The sequence below is a fragment of the Castanea sativa genome, chromosome 11 (assembly GCF_040712315.1).
Source record: "Castanea sativa cultivar Marrone di Chiusa Pesio chromosome 11, ASM4071231v1".
Classification (NCBI taxonomy): domain Eukaryota; kingdom Viridiplantae; phylum Streptophyta; class Magnoliopsida; order Fagales; family Fagaceae; genus Castanea; species Castanea sativa.
This window is the reverse complement of record NC_134023.1, coordinates 2,548,785-2,563,738: the sequence shown is the minus strand read 5'-3', so window position 1 is coordinate 2,563,738 and position 14,954 is coordinate 2,548,785. Positions and strand designations below refer to the sequence as shown.

Sequence of the window (14,954 nt, the reverse complement as noted above, 5' to 3'; positions counted from 1 at the left end):
AGACTGATATTTCTCTTTGATTTAATAAACTCATTATTACCTCTCTTGTATTTATTTTTGTTACTATTTCATAAAACATGTATTCCTTGTAATGACCCATTATCTGCTTTTTTCTAAATAGTAAACGAATCTCTTTTATTATCTGTATTATATTTGTCTACTGTAACTACTATAGCAATTCTGCCTGCCACGGACATGGGATCAAAAGTCTTGGCAAACGGGGCATAATTTGTGCACAAGCCGGACTAAGGTGGGTTGCAATTGGACTGGTCTCAACTCCCTGAATCCAAAACACCTCAGGCCTAGCATGGCAGGAGGCAGCCCAGCCCAATACTACAAAAAAAAAAAAAAAAAAGAACAAAAGGCCCACCACACCCTTTTATAATTTTGATTGAAATTTGGTTTGGGCTAATACTTAGATTTTTTTTGGAAATAGTAATTAAAGATTATATCAAAACATAATCTACATGGCTATAAATTTGAATATTTCTACCAATTTTTTGAGTAATAAATTATTAGAAAGTCTATTTTTTATTCCTTTGGTTTCATTTTAATTTTGGTTAAGATAACGCTGTAATTTTGTGATGAGTTTTTTTTTATATATATTATTATAATTTCCTTATTTCTTAAGAGATGAGAAATTTGAATAATAAATTTGAAATTTATAAAATTTAGTTGTGTATTAAGCAAATATAACATACTACAATAGAAGTTAGAAGAATATGGTTCACCTTAAAAAAATATTAATAAAAAAAAAGAATGATATATTTATAGAGATAAAAAGATGAAAAATACTTGTAGAAATCCTTTTAAAAAAATAGATAATATTTGTAATGTGTAGAATGAGAGAAAGAATAACAAATTTGAATCTAATACCAACAACACATTTGGCAATTGTTCATTTTAAAATAAGGGGGTATTGTGTTGCAGTGGTTAACTTAGTTCATAAAACTTACCACCAAAAGGGTTATACACGCATATAAGCTACTAAAACTTGACCGATCTTGTAATAATTGGTCAGATGAGAGGACACACGATTCTTGCTACAAAACCAACAGCTCTACACCAGAACATCCAGAAGAATTTGAGCTCGAATATACTTCATGATATTTATAAACTATCATCAATTCATGAGAGAAATGAAATGAATTTGATTTTGCATCAGATGTATTTTGATCAATTGACATTACTCCTTCAGCCGGTGCTTTACACCACTGAAATTTTGAGCAATAAATTGAGGCACCATGTACAACCTAAACCATTTGAGTTGTAATTGAATATACAAAGTCGATGGTATGTGGGAAGAGAGTTAAACTTGACCTCAAGGTCCAAGGCCTAAGCTATTTATGCAGTATACAACTAAACTCGTGTATGTAATTTCCTTATTTTTAGTCACAGTTTTTACGATTAGTATTTTATTTTATATCTTTAGCATTCTTTATTATTTTTTCTGTAAGGACCAAAAATCATATAACAAACTTAACAACCACAACAACGTTTTATGACTAAAGATTCACATACAATGAATTTGTAAAGAGGGTAACAACCACAAAGTTTTTTTTTCCTCCTCCCTTTTTGTGTCTTTCCTCTCTTATTTATACCCTTTGCCCTTATCATCTCAGCCCTACACCTCTCCATCTACTCTACCCCCTTCTATTGACACATGTCCATTCCTTTGTAGTCGGTAATGGAGAGAAACTTTAGCTCTGTGCTTTGTACTGTTCAGATCATTTCTACATTAATGCAGCGGACAAAGCTGGTACTCCCTATTCAATGCGGCCAGAATGGTTGGTACAGGACATTTAATGCGACGCTCATAGTTATCCAGCCACACCCAGATATTTGCAATATGTCTCCTACATCATCAATCTCTTTTTCTTCCTTTACCCGCCCATTCCATTTCATCCTCGGGCCTATTTCTTTATTCTCCTCTGCTCATTAGACCTTTCAATATGTCTCCGGGTCTTCGGCTCTTTGGATCCTCGGGTCTTCGGATCCTCGGCACCTCACATTTTCCTTTTCGCAATTTTCACTTTGTTTAACTTTTCATTTTCTTCAACTATTGTCTTCTTAATTCAATTTTTCATTTCCTCCAATCATTGTTTTTAAAAAAAATTCATTTGATTCCCTCTATAGATTTTTAAATTTTCTCATTTATATCTTCTTTAACTCTACAATTTCACTTTGTTCAACATTTCATTTACTTCCACCATTCCTCTTCCATCTTAATTTTTATATAAACTTCTTATTATTTCATTTCCACCATTCTCCTCTATTCCTTCCAAGTTGTCCATGACAAAGAGGCCAATACTCTCTCTCTCTCTCTCTCCAATTTTGTTTCTCTATTAGTGGATTTTTTTTAACCACTTATTTTTGGGATTTCAGTTGTAAGATATCTAATAATGAAACCATCATTGGAATTGAGATCTCATTCAAAGTGAAAGATATCAAATATATAGAGTTTCTTTTTGTATATTTTCTAATAATGGTTCTTTTTGTTATTGTTGATTTAATTGTCACATCATATTTAATTGTTGATTTAATTGAGATCTCATATTTAGGTATTTCTTGATCACAAGTTTTTCTTTATCACATTGGTTTGATTTGAATTGGGTTAATAATTAGTTGTTTTGCAAGTCAGAATTTGATTTTTTTTCAGTGATCCTTTTAAATGTTAAACTATGAGACTTAACTAAATTTTGTTTATTTTTTAATCTTTTTGGGTGAGAAAATTTGTAGTTTTGTAAAAAAGAAAAAAAAAACTTAATAGTTGTATTAGAAGTACTTTATAATATTATTTATTCAAAGAAAAGAAAAGGCTAGTCAAACAAAAATAATCGGATATATTTTAGCTTATTTTGCAATTGTATTTTCATTATTATTATTATTATTTACAACTATGCATATCTAGAAACTTAATTCTAATTGTTTATTTGATAATTTTTTTTGGTGGATGAATTTGTAATTTTCACAAAGAAAATAACTTCAATATTACCAACAACAAATTGTTTTTCTGATTGGTCCAATTAATCATTGTTAAGTTTTATTAATTTTTTAGATATGTTTTTTGGTGTTTTGGATTGAAGGGTAGAAAAACTAGGGTTTGAGAAAGCTTGTTTAAAACTAAAAGAATAATTTCCAAATTTTATATACTTTTTAATGCAACACAAAATTTTATAAATAAATTTTATTAAAAAACGAATATGTCCACTAACTTGCCTTTTGAATTCCTATAAAAAATTTTATTGTATTCATTTTGGTACAACATAAATTATATATACATTACATTTTTTATTTTTCTTATAAGAAACGAAAACAATTTTTTTTTTTGAGAATCATAATAAATGAAAACATGGTTATGAAATACATTACTCTTTATTACATTAAACTAGATTGCAAAAAAAAATTATTTATTTATTAATTAATGAGATCACTATAAAAAAATTATCACGCGCAACGCGGAAGTTTGTGATTAGTATATATAATAACTCCTCCACCATGAATAATGCACGATGTTACAAGCATTCAATATTTCAATGATTTCCCTTGCACTAATTCCCTTAGGTCTGTATATGATGAAGTAGATGCCCAAAATTGCTCATAAGCTCAAATAGGTGATGATTTTTTAATGGACTGATGTGAATACTCCTTAAGCCCAACAAAATAGAAAGCAACGAGGACTATAGGTCCTAAGGTAAATGATATGCACCCATTTTTCATATAATAATCCATAGTTGGCACGAACTTGTCACTCACCCACTAGGCTTCCTTTAACCCAGACTTAAACAAATTCAACCATTGCATTGAAAACATTGCTTCTATAATCTCTATTTGAATGTATAAATAAATGCAATATTAGATGTTCAAGAGTTCCTTTTTATAATTATAAATATAGATATCATGGCAGTCCCTAATTAATTTTTTGAAGATCCATAGCTAGCCCCAAAAATTTGGAATTAAGACTTCTTCTTGTTGCCATTGTTCTATAAATTCAGATACCATCTAAACTCCCATTTTAGGGTAATCTCCACTAGAGATGAAGCAAAAGACAATTTTGACATTATTGGACATACATACATACATACACATTAATTCGTAAGGATAATATTTAAATCAATCTCTATAAATATATACCACATTAAAGAGAAGTAATTGCATCAATAAGCAAGGTCAATTATGTGACTTGTCACATTACATCCTTGCCACATGAATGCTTTGTCTTTGTATATGTTAGCAACGTGATGTGTGTACCATGCATGTTATATATGCCAGAGTGGATGTGTATACCATGTTGTATGTGCTAGAGTAGATGTAGAAGAGGAAGCATAGAATAGGAACACTAAGAATATGGGGGTTACGTGGTTCAGCCTTGTCACCCTACCTCCATGGAGGAAACCTTTAAGGGTTACATCTTTATCATGTAAGAGTGTAATACATAACTTGTGTTACAATGAACCATAACATGAGTATATATAGACGACTAAATCCAAAACTATTAGTACAACTAGGAGTGAGCTTGGACCTATTACATTGGACTAATGTGTTTAATATTTATCTATCAATCTCCAATGCCAAAGATTGTGTTGCAAAGTGCTGAAAATAAAATAGTTAGTGTTGACATTAACATTCCACCTGTGGTTCAATTCCAATAGCATTATTAGTTTTATACTAAGAAGACTACTTAAGACTATAAACAAAAATCACAAACAAATAAGCAATCCAAGAAAAGCAGAAAATGAATAATCTGAAAAAGGGAAAATATACTTCTCAACCAATTGAACAAGGTTCACCAATTCCTCTTCAGAACCAACAATGATGAAGAAATCATCAATCACTATTGTAAGAACCCCATTTTTGGCCACAATATTTGAGCATTAGAAAGTTCAGGGGAAACAAAGTTTGCTACACCAAAGAAGTAACGGTAAGCTTGCTTCTTCCTAGCAAACTTTAGTTTTGTCTAATCTATTCTCTATAACTGTTAGGAACCTCTATAAGCATGTGGATAATAATTGTTGTATTGAGATTTAGTTAGTTAGTTACAATTCCAAGCATGTTAATCACATTTAGCACATGTTGGAATTATTAATGCACATGGTTAATCACATTAAGCACATGTTGGAATTATTAATGCACATGGGGAATAATAGAACCAATAGGATGAGGCCATGTGGGCCAATGAGATTAGAGCTAGTCTCCTATAAATACATGATTGTAATCCAATATGAGATATCAATAAAGAATAAACCAACTTCTTAATGCATTAGTGCATCTCTCTCTCTCTTAATCTCTCTCTTTCTATATGGAGGGTGACTACCTCGAATTAAGTCAATTTCCCTACAATTCCCATCAATTCCCCTACAATTCATACTCATCCCCATTAGGAACCTCTAGGTTCCTAACATTTGGTATCAGAGTTGTCGATCTCGAGATGGGTGAATATGACCGACAAGAAATCTTGAAAGACTTACAACAAATGGTGAATGAAGTTTCCGAGAAGGTCAAGGTCTTGGTTGAATCTAACATGGCCATGAAGGAAGAACTTTCAAGAGTGCAAGAGGATCTTGAAAACATATCCGAAGAAGAGTTACAATCTCTTGATTCAATGGAACTCGAAAAACAAATCAAGTTCCAAGAATCTACTCCTGTTGTTGCAAGCCAGGATATTGAATTCTGTATCAAAGTGGATGATGATATACACATACATGCTGCCCTTGAAGTTCAGTCAAAAGAACCAACAAAGAAGGTGATGATGATCTTCCAAGAACCAATTCTTGATGCACTAATGGAGGCTTCCATTCAAGAGTTTATGATTCAAGAATTGAAAATCCAAGTGTCAGTGATCCAAGAATCCAAGATACAAGCGCCAAGAATTTTAATAGTTTTAGAATCAAATGAGGTCTTGAAAATACAAGAATATTTCAAAGTTCAAAGAACCAATGAGACCTTGAAGATTGAAGAACCATTAAAGGCTCAAGAATTTGAGCAAAGTTTGAAGATCTACAAAGAAGAAACCTTCAGGTGCACGGGACCGCTTGTTAAAGAGAAATGCATAAATATGGTGATCAAAACGTCACTGAGGTATTGGTCCGTTGGAAGATCTCCTTTAATGAAGATGCTATTTAACAACACCTTGTGGGCAAGGTGTTTTCAAGCGGAGGAAAATGTTAGGAACCTCTATAAGCATGTGAATAATAATTGTTGTATTGAGATTTAGTTAGTTAGTTACAATTCCAAGCATATTAATCACATTTAGCATATGTTGGAATTATTAATGCACATGGTTAATCACATTAAGCACATGTTGGAATTATTAATGTACATGGGGAATAATAGAACCAATAGGATGAGGTCATGTGGGCCAATGAGATTAGATCCAGTCTCCTATAAATACATGATTGTAATCCAATATGAGATATCAATGAAGAATAAATCAACTTCTTAATGCATTAGTGCATCTCTCTCTCTCTCTCTCTCTCTCTCTCTCTTAATCTCTCTTTTTCTCTATGGAGGGTGACTACCTCGAATTAAGTCAATTTTCCTACAATTCCCATCAATTCCCCTACAATTCATACCCATCCCCATTAGGAACCTCTAGGTTCCTAACAATAACCCACCTGCTTACATGAGAATGGAAATTTTACAAATGAAAGATGATATTATGTTTCCTTTTTCTTTGTTATATAGGATTATAACAAAGAAACACTTGGCGTAACTCTTTGTTAATGTTACAACGCTTAATAACTTTTTATTGAGTTAATATTTTGAAAATCCTACAGTTGAATTGCATATCTTCTTTGTTCTTGACAACAAATTTCATGTTAGTTGATAGTCAGATGTTATTTACTATTTGATCCAAAACTAATGTTTTGTGTATAATTTTAAAGTATATAAAATTTGAAAGATAAACATTTTATACATGACATTTACTGACCTATGATCATATTGATATTTTATTAGCATGAAGGATATAAGAAGATAATATAATCTAACAGTGGATTTGTCAAAAATATATCCAATTGAAAGTTATTAAGTAATGTAATAATGACAAAACTTATACCAAGTGTAACTCGAACCTAGTGTGTGTGTACTACCATTGATAACTATAAGAGGTTATTGTGTGGGGTCTGAGGACTGAAGAGTCAATACCAAGAAACAAATATTCGTAATCCAGGGTTAGGGGCTAAGCAAGTTTCGAGAACCTCATCTACTCAAGGAGAAAGAAGGAATCAGGGTAACGGGTATCCCTAAAAGGCCCGAGGAAAGGAAAGGTTATGGCAATCTGGGTAAGGAAGGTGGGAGGAAGCTTCTTGAAGGATATCTCTTCCACCTCCGCATTCAACACCCTCCACCAACCTTATCAGCTGCTTTAATGTGAAAATGACCCCTGAACAGTAACTTCACAGCTAGCATTTCCTTCTACCACCTTCATTAGAGCCTTGATGGGACAAGTATCTAGGAGAATGCCTAGAAACGTACAGGTGGATTGTCAAGATGCATAGGAAAGGACTATAAAAGGAGTGGAATCCACCTGAAAAAGGGGATGATCAATTTCCAAAAATTACTAGAACAAGAAAGAGAACTAGAGAACACACTTAGTGTAAAACTTAAGCTGCTATTATATAAAAAAGGTTGGTCCTCAGGCCATCCCGAGGAGATTACTAATCCTAGTTGTTGTTTAAATTCCGTTTATTTAATATCTTGGACTCTTCAATTTTAGGCTTGGACATAAAATAGAATTGCACTTGGTTAAATTCCTCACACTTTATACAAATTCTGTTGTTTGGGCTAAATTGAAGGACATGATACCACTGGTCTAAGTGGACTTGGGCCTTGATTTTTTGAGCACTTACAACAAGCTATTATTAAATAATAATAAAAATGATGTATGATGGAGTTAAAATGAGAACCAATAACATGTAACTTAAGCATTGTTATGAAATTCTTGTAAAAATATTGTGTTAATAATAGCAAAATTTTATATATATTTTATTTTTGTACATTGCCTTACATAGTTACATTACAGTTGACACACGAAACCAACATAAACACTTGCCCTTTTTTTCTCTTTTTTATTCCTTCTCTTTTTCTCATCCATTCATTTCTTCTCATTCCCATAAAAATCTTCTCCATTTCCTTCTCTTATTATCCTCCAGAATCTTTCATAGACTTTTTTTTTTTTGGTAATCAAAAAGAAAGGGGTGCAACACCTGGACTTTCTAGGAGATCACCCATCCTAGGACTACTCTCGTCCAAACACGCTTGATGGGACTCAGTGCATTACTTTTGGTATGATCGCACCCTATCCATTCATTTCTTCACCCTCCCCCTGTTTATTCCCGTAGCCCCAAAGTAGCACTAAAGGTTTATGGCTAATTAACATAAACACATCTCTCTCTTTGTAAACCCAAAACCAATTCCAATTTGTCTCTCCGTAACCCCAAAAATTCTAATTCCTAAACCCATGACCTAGATGATTGCAATTTGCTTATCTTTGTAGGATTTTCTATAAGTATTTTGTGGTTAAAACATTGCAGTTTGCTTATCTTCATATGATTTTCTGTGGGTATCACTATTTTGTGGTTAGATTATAGCAATTGCTTATCTCCGTATGATTTTCTTATAAATATTTTATGGTGAAAGAGTTGGTAAAATGGAGCTTTCATGAGAAAGCTAAGGGTATTTTAGAGATAAAAAGCAAAAATTCCAACGGTAATGTTATTGTGATTTCTACGTTTTGCAATAGCAACTCAGCTGGTGGAATACTTATTAGAGCCTATTTGGTAGCAAATTTATGTATTGTTATTCAAAATGATGTGAAAACTGTGGTTTAAAGAATATTGTGAAAATACGTGTTTAAAGTATTCATAATGGAAAAAATGTGTTTTATATCATGTTTCAAATAACATATTTTAAAATGTAAAAATACATAGTTGTGTGTTTAGTATGTGTACGTGTTTTTTTTTTTTTTTTTTAACTTATGAGTATAGTAAAAGTATTATTATTTTATTTGAAGAGAGAAAATTCTCAAAAGTGCCATAAAGCAATGTTATTTGAAAATTGAGCATTGGTGTGAATGAGTTCTTTAAATATAGTGTTTAAACACCCTAAAATAAGAAACATAACTCAAACACTCCTAAATTAAAGGAGTATTTGTTATTATTGTTTAAACAACAGTTTTCAGGGTTTAAACAACATTATACATATTCCCACACACTTTTTCACCCACACGTATTTTCACAAAACAACAACAATGTTACTAGAAATCTCTTATTAAACAGGCTCTAAATTTCCTACCAAATATGTTTTTTTTTGTCCACTTAAACATTGAAAATTGTTATTTGAAATTCCTTACCAAACTTGCCCTAAAATTCAAGTTTGCGGTGGAAAAAAGACACGTTTATGAAATTTTACCAAACACCCAAATTCAACTAAACTCACATTTAGATACTGTGCATTTGGCTTTAAATTAAAAAGCCAGTTTATTTTACCATTCAGCTTATTTTTGCTACTATTTATAGGTTTTACTGTATTATTTTAATTAACTTTTATCTTTATTTACAGTACTTTCAATAAAAGATTTTCAATTTCAGCAAAATAAGCAGATCCCAAACAAACCATAAAAACATGTTTTTTTTCCCCCCAAAAACTTAACCAAATGGGCACAAAGTCTAATAAAACTACACTAACATAGAGACTGTTTGGTAATATCATTCTAGTAATGTTGTTTATATTTTTTAGAAATACGTATGAGTGAAAAAGTATATAAAAATACATATAATATTATTTAAAAACTGAAAAGTATTGTTCAAACCACCATACCAAACGGTCACTAGTCTTCTAATGTGAATGTTCTTAAAAGACCTTTGTGAAAACGTGTGGAGTCAAATACAACGTTATCATCACGTTGAATTTTAATTCTCTCTCGAAACAGACAAACATTATTTAAATTTCATTAATCAATACAAATGTTAAATATACAATAATTAGGCTTTTCTAGATTTGATTGAAAATTTGAAACTAGATCTTTAGTGGGCATATAAGGTTCGTATCTAAGTCAAGTTCTACTCCAAGTCGTTTATCAAAAAAAAAAAAAAAAAGTTCTACACCCAGTCCCCCTAGCTACTTCTACTATCACGTTGGTGATAAATTACGTTTCCCAACTCGCGTCTACACAGCCCGCCTCAAACTAAAAAAAAAAACCCTAACAAAAAACCCAGCCGCCTCTAAACTGAAGCCCACCACCAGCCACCCACAATCAACCCTCCTCCTCCTCCGGCGGCGACGGCGAAGCCACAATGCTTTTCTTCACCACTACCATTATTATTATTATTAACTGAACAACATCCCCTTCTTTCTCCTACTACTCTCTATTCGCTCGGATTCGGTTTTTGATTAAAATCTCACTCTTTGCAATGGCTGCTTTGAAGTGCAATACTTTGTCACTCAGAAACCCTGCTCTACAGTTTGCGCGTCCTACCTCTCCCGATAACTATAAGAGGTTAATTTTTTTATTTATTATTACTTTATCAAATTGCTGTCACTTTCTTACTTTGTTAAGTAATAAATCCATTATTATACATTTTTTTAATTATCTGATCTGTGATCCATTTTTGTTGTCGTGGCGTTTGTTTCTCGTCACTTTTATGTGGGTTTCAGTTAGTTAAAGTATCTCAAGCGGATGAATAAGAGATCTGACTTCCAATCTTCACCTATACTAAAAAATTGATTGGTATCTGGGTCTGACTAATGCTATATTTTTGTTGTCGTGGCGTTAGTTCAACGGTTAAAGTGTCTCTTATGCATGAATAAGATATCTGAATTTCAATTTTCGCTTATACTAAAAAACTGATTGTTATCTGGGTTTGGCTGATGCTATAAGTTAAAACAGGAAATTATATATATTAGCTATTAGATTAGAATGTAGTATTTGTTGGTATCCTTAAAGCGTGTAGAAAAACAGACGCATTTTGTGCTATGTTTGAGTTCCGCAAACCTGTGAGCTCTAATTGGGTTTTTTGAGACTATGGAATGTTGTGTCTAGGTTGTTGGTTGCGTAGCTAAAGTGGAACTCCTGATTTTAGTAGAGAACGTAAACTGACGTGACAATGGATGTAATTAGTGCAACATCAATAATATATTGATGGAGACGTCCATAGTTTAAATTCCCCTTCCCTAACTTTCAAATTATAAATTACGTTGAGTAAATGAAGATTTTTGTGACATGAAGACATGCTAATAGCTTCCTCGTTGTTAAATTTGACGGAAATCCTAACGGTAGAGGGCAAAGTGCTTATTAACAATAACTCAGGGGAACATTTCTCCGTTTGAAGTTTAGGATGGACATTGTATCGATTTTGAAAAGCATAGTATAGGTTCCTTTGCCATTGTTAAATGCTTACTTCAGCTATTTTTTGTTAGTCCAGGATGCAGGAGAAATCTTGTGGCAAGCAACTGGAAAAAAAGTTTTGGTTAAAAACTGAAAAGTCTTTGTTTGATAGAAAAACTTTTAGGTGCTTAAAATTTTCATTTGAATTTAGAAGATCGCTTTATTGACTTGCATCAAGCCTTCAACTGCCTAATTTTTTGGGTGGGGGGAGGGGGTGTTGTTGGGGAGCTAGAATGACCGCTGTGTTAAGCTTTTGTTTTGAGAATCAAATGAAATACAATTTCTGCTCAGCTGCATAGTCTTGTGTACATTTGATTTATTTTTGCAATTAATTTCTCTTGATTTGTTACTTTTTTACTTAGTCTTTTAGACATATAATTGATCTTTATAGATTGATTTATATTTTTATGGAGGACTGTCCCTTTACTGAACTCTATTGCTAACAAGTGCTGGCATGAAACTTGAGAAAGGGGCCAAGTCTTCTTGCCAAAAACTCTGTTTTGCTAATTTTGCTAATTTCATTTTCTCTGTTGCTATGAGGTAGGAATGCAAAGTGGAGGTCTCCGCAAGCAGCTGTAATACCTAATTTCCATCTTCCAATGCGCAGTTTGGAAGTTAAAAATAGGTAAATTATCAAATGACATTTTCTCCATATAGATGAATTTTTCATATCAAATGTCTGGGCTGTTGTGCCATCTGTTGTGCCTTGTATTTAATGTTTTAACTGTCTGGTGTGTGAATGTGTATTGTACTTATAGTTTGTCAGAGATCAGCTCTGCTTTAATTAGGTTCTGAAGGAAAAGCTTATATATTCAATATTTTTTTCATATTTATTGTCCCTAGACTGAAGATATATACACTCTCGTAATTTGAGAGGCTGATGTTGGTGCATTCTCTGTATACCCCCTGTATACTTGAAAGTTTTTTGCTTTAATAAAAATTGTTGCAATATTTATGTATATACTCTCCTCCTGAATTTTTCAAAAGGAGGTTCTAAGTTCAAATAACTGAGGCACCACATGAACAGTACCTAAATCTATGCCCAAAGATCCATTGCTGGCTGGTGAGTATTGGAGTCATTTGTCTGGTATTGTGAATTGATCAAGTAAAATAAATATTTTTTGGTTGTCTTACTGACTGCTGGTAGTGTACTGGTCAGTTTGTACAAATTACATAATGTTGTGCATTTGTGCTGGTGTAAGCGTGTGGTTGTGTTTTAACAGATCTAACATCAGCAGTAAAAAAAAAATGATGGAACATTTTAATTTGTTTCAAAAGAAATAGTAGTACTGTAGTGGTTGTCCTCAGATATCCATTTTTTTTTGTAGTGAGAATTGGTGCCTTAGATATTATTTATTCTCTTACTATGTTTTCAGGACATCGACAGATGATATAAAGGCTCTTAGATTGATAACAGCCATCAAAACTCCATACCTACCTGATGGTAGATTTGATCTAGAAGCGTATGATGACTTGGTAAACATGCAGATTGTCAAAGGTGCTGAAGGTATTATTGTTGGTGGCACAACCGGTGAAGGCCAATTGATGAGCTGGGATGAACATATAATGCTTATTGGCCACACAGTAAACTGTTTTGGTGGATCAATTAAGGTTATTGGAAACACTGGAAGCAATTCCACAAGGGAAGCAATTCATGCTACTGAACAGGGTTTTGCTGTTGGAATGCATGGTGCCCTTCACATTAATCCCTACTATGGAAAAACCTCCAAGGAGGGAATGGTTTCTCACTTTGAAAGTGTTCTATCAATGGGTCCCAGCATCATATACAATGTGCCTTCGCGGACTGGCCAAGATATTCCCCCACCTGTAATTCACACTATAGCCCAGAGTGCTTACTTGGCTGGAGTTAAGGAGTGTGTTGGAAATGATCGGGTCAAACAGTATACAGATAAGGGTATAGTAGTGTGGAGTGGGAATGATGATGAGTGTCATGATTCTAGATGGAGCTATGGAGCGACTGGGGTGATATCTGTTACTAGCAACCTGGTTCCCGGATTAATGCGGGAACTTATGTTTGGAGGAAAAAACCCTTCACTGAATGCAAAGCTCATGCCTCTGATGGAGTGGCTTTTTCATGAGCCAAATCCCATTGGCTTAAACACTGCTCTTGCTCAACTTGGAGTTGTGAGGCCAGTTTTCAGGCTCCCATATGTACCTCTTCCTCTGGCAAAGAGGGTAGAGTTTGTTAATTTGGTGAAGGAAATTGGCCGGGAGAATTTTGTTGGAGAAAAAGATGTTCAGGTTCTTGACGATAATGACTTTATCTTAATTGGTCGGTATTAGTTTGTTTTCCTAGTTCTGGATATTTGGTTTGGGTTTTGAAGTGCTAGTTTGAGTTTGTCTTTTGGCTTTTTCACCCATTATAAATTCATAAATAAAGTTCTTTAGATTTTTTTTTTCAAGCTTAAACTTATTTATGCTATAATCCATAGTATCTTATAGTAGGTATTAGTATAATATGTCTATATATATAAAAAAGGTACAAGTACAATTTCTATGGAACATTTCCACTGATTTCCTTTTTGCAGGTGAGTCTGTTGATTTGGTAGGCCCAAATGTTTTCTGAGTTTGTTTTGCTGCTTCTCATTATGGTACGGATTATCATAGATTTTGCTAAAATGCTGGAGCTTAGTCATTGAGTTAATTGCAGGTTTAGATGGAATGCACATTTGAGTCAAGTTATGGTGTCTGAATTTTAAACATGAGTTCTTCCTTAAGCTGGCTGAATGTAACTTACAAGCGCTGACACTGTTAATCTTCAGTCTTTTTAGTTTTTGGAATATCCATTTGCATTTAAGAGCTCTGTACTCTGTCAAGAGTATTGTGGTTTAGTGATACCGTTCGGTTCTCGCACACAAAGGAACTCAAATTCGAATATCTCTCCATCCTAATTCTAGAATGGCTCAATCAATACAATCTTATTTGGCATTGTAGCATTTAGGCTTCATATGGTTTCTCAGCGCTCTCTATTTAGACACACATTCCAGTAATGTAAATCAATGATTTCCTAGTCCTTCTTGCTTCATACTTCATGCTTCATGCTTCATGCTCATAATATTTTATGGCTGAATTTCCTTGTCCACTTGTCATTGCGTTTCCTAATATTGCTTCCCAAGTTAAGGGTTCTGTAAGGGCTGTGAGATTTTTGGGCTATTGTTGACTCTGAGAAAGTAGCAGCAGGAATGGTTAGTGTAGAATTTCCAGCAATGTTGACAAAAACTGCATATTCAAAAGCTCGTACTTTTTAATGTTAGACTTTAATGAAAAACAGGTGCTAATGTTTTTCTAATGTAAAATTTATTATTAAAATAATCATCGACCCAATGCTAATTTGTCATTTAATTCATCATTCTCTATCAAAAAGTGCATTTCACTATGTTTAAATAGTCCGTTTATTTTACTATTTAGTTTATTTCTGTTACTATTTAAGGGTTTCAGTGTACTCTTTGGTACTATTTATAGGTCTCACTATATTATTTCAGTTAACTTTTACCTTTATCTACAATACTTTCAGCAAAAAGTTTTTAATTTTAGCAAAATAAGTGGA

General features: G+C 33.0%; 1 protein-coding gene across 1 annotated transcript; it reads left to right on the top strand.

Moving 5' to 3' along the window:
* Nucleotides 1–10,068: 10,068 nt before the first annotated feature.
* On the top strand, nucleotides 10,069–13,809 carry LOC142617389 (4-hydroxy-tetrahydrodipicolinate synthase, chloroplastic-like). The gene is made up of 3 exons (XM_075790215.1): nucleotides 10,069–10,498; nucleotides 11,931–12,011; nucleotides 12,763–13,809. The coding sequence occupies exons 1-3, from the start codon at nucleotides 10,413–10,415 to the stop codon at nucleotides 13,688–13,690; spliced, it is 1,095 nt and encodes a 364-aa protein (XP_075646330.1). The 5' UTR covers nucleotides 10,069–10,412; the 3' UTR covers nucleotides 13,691–13,809.
* The last annotated feature ends 1,145 nt before the right edge of the window (nucleotides 13,810–14,954 follow it).

Bases quoted from the DNA above. Each gene is read 5' to 3' on its own strand.
- LOC142617389 (XM_075790215.1), top strand. From the start codon at position 10,413: ATGGCTGCTTTGAAGTGCAATACTTTGTCACTCAGAAACCCTGCTCTA. The intron at 10,499-11,930 runs GTTAATTTTTTT...GCTATGAGGTAG, and splicing joins TCTCCCGATAACTATAAGAG to GAATGCAAAGTGGAGGTCTC. The intron at 12,012-12,762 runs GTAAATTATCAA...CTATGTTTTCAG, and splicing joins AGTTTGGAAGTTAAAAATAG to GACATCGACAGATGATATAA.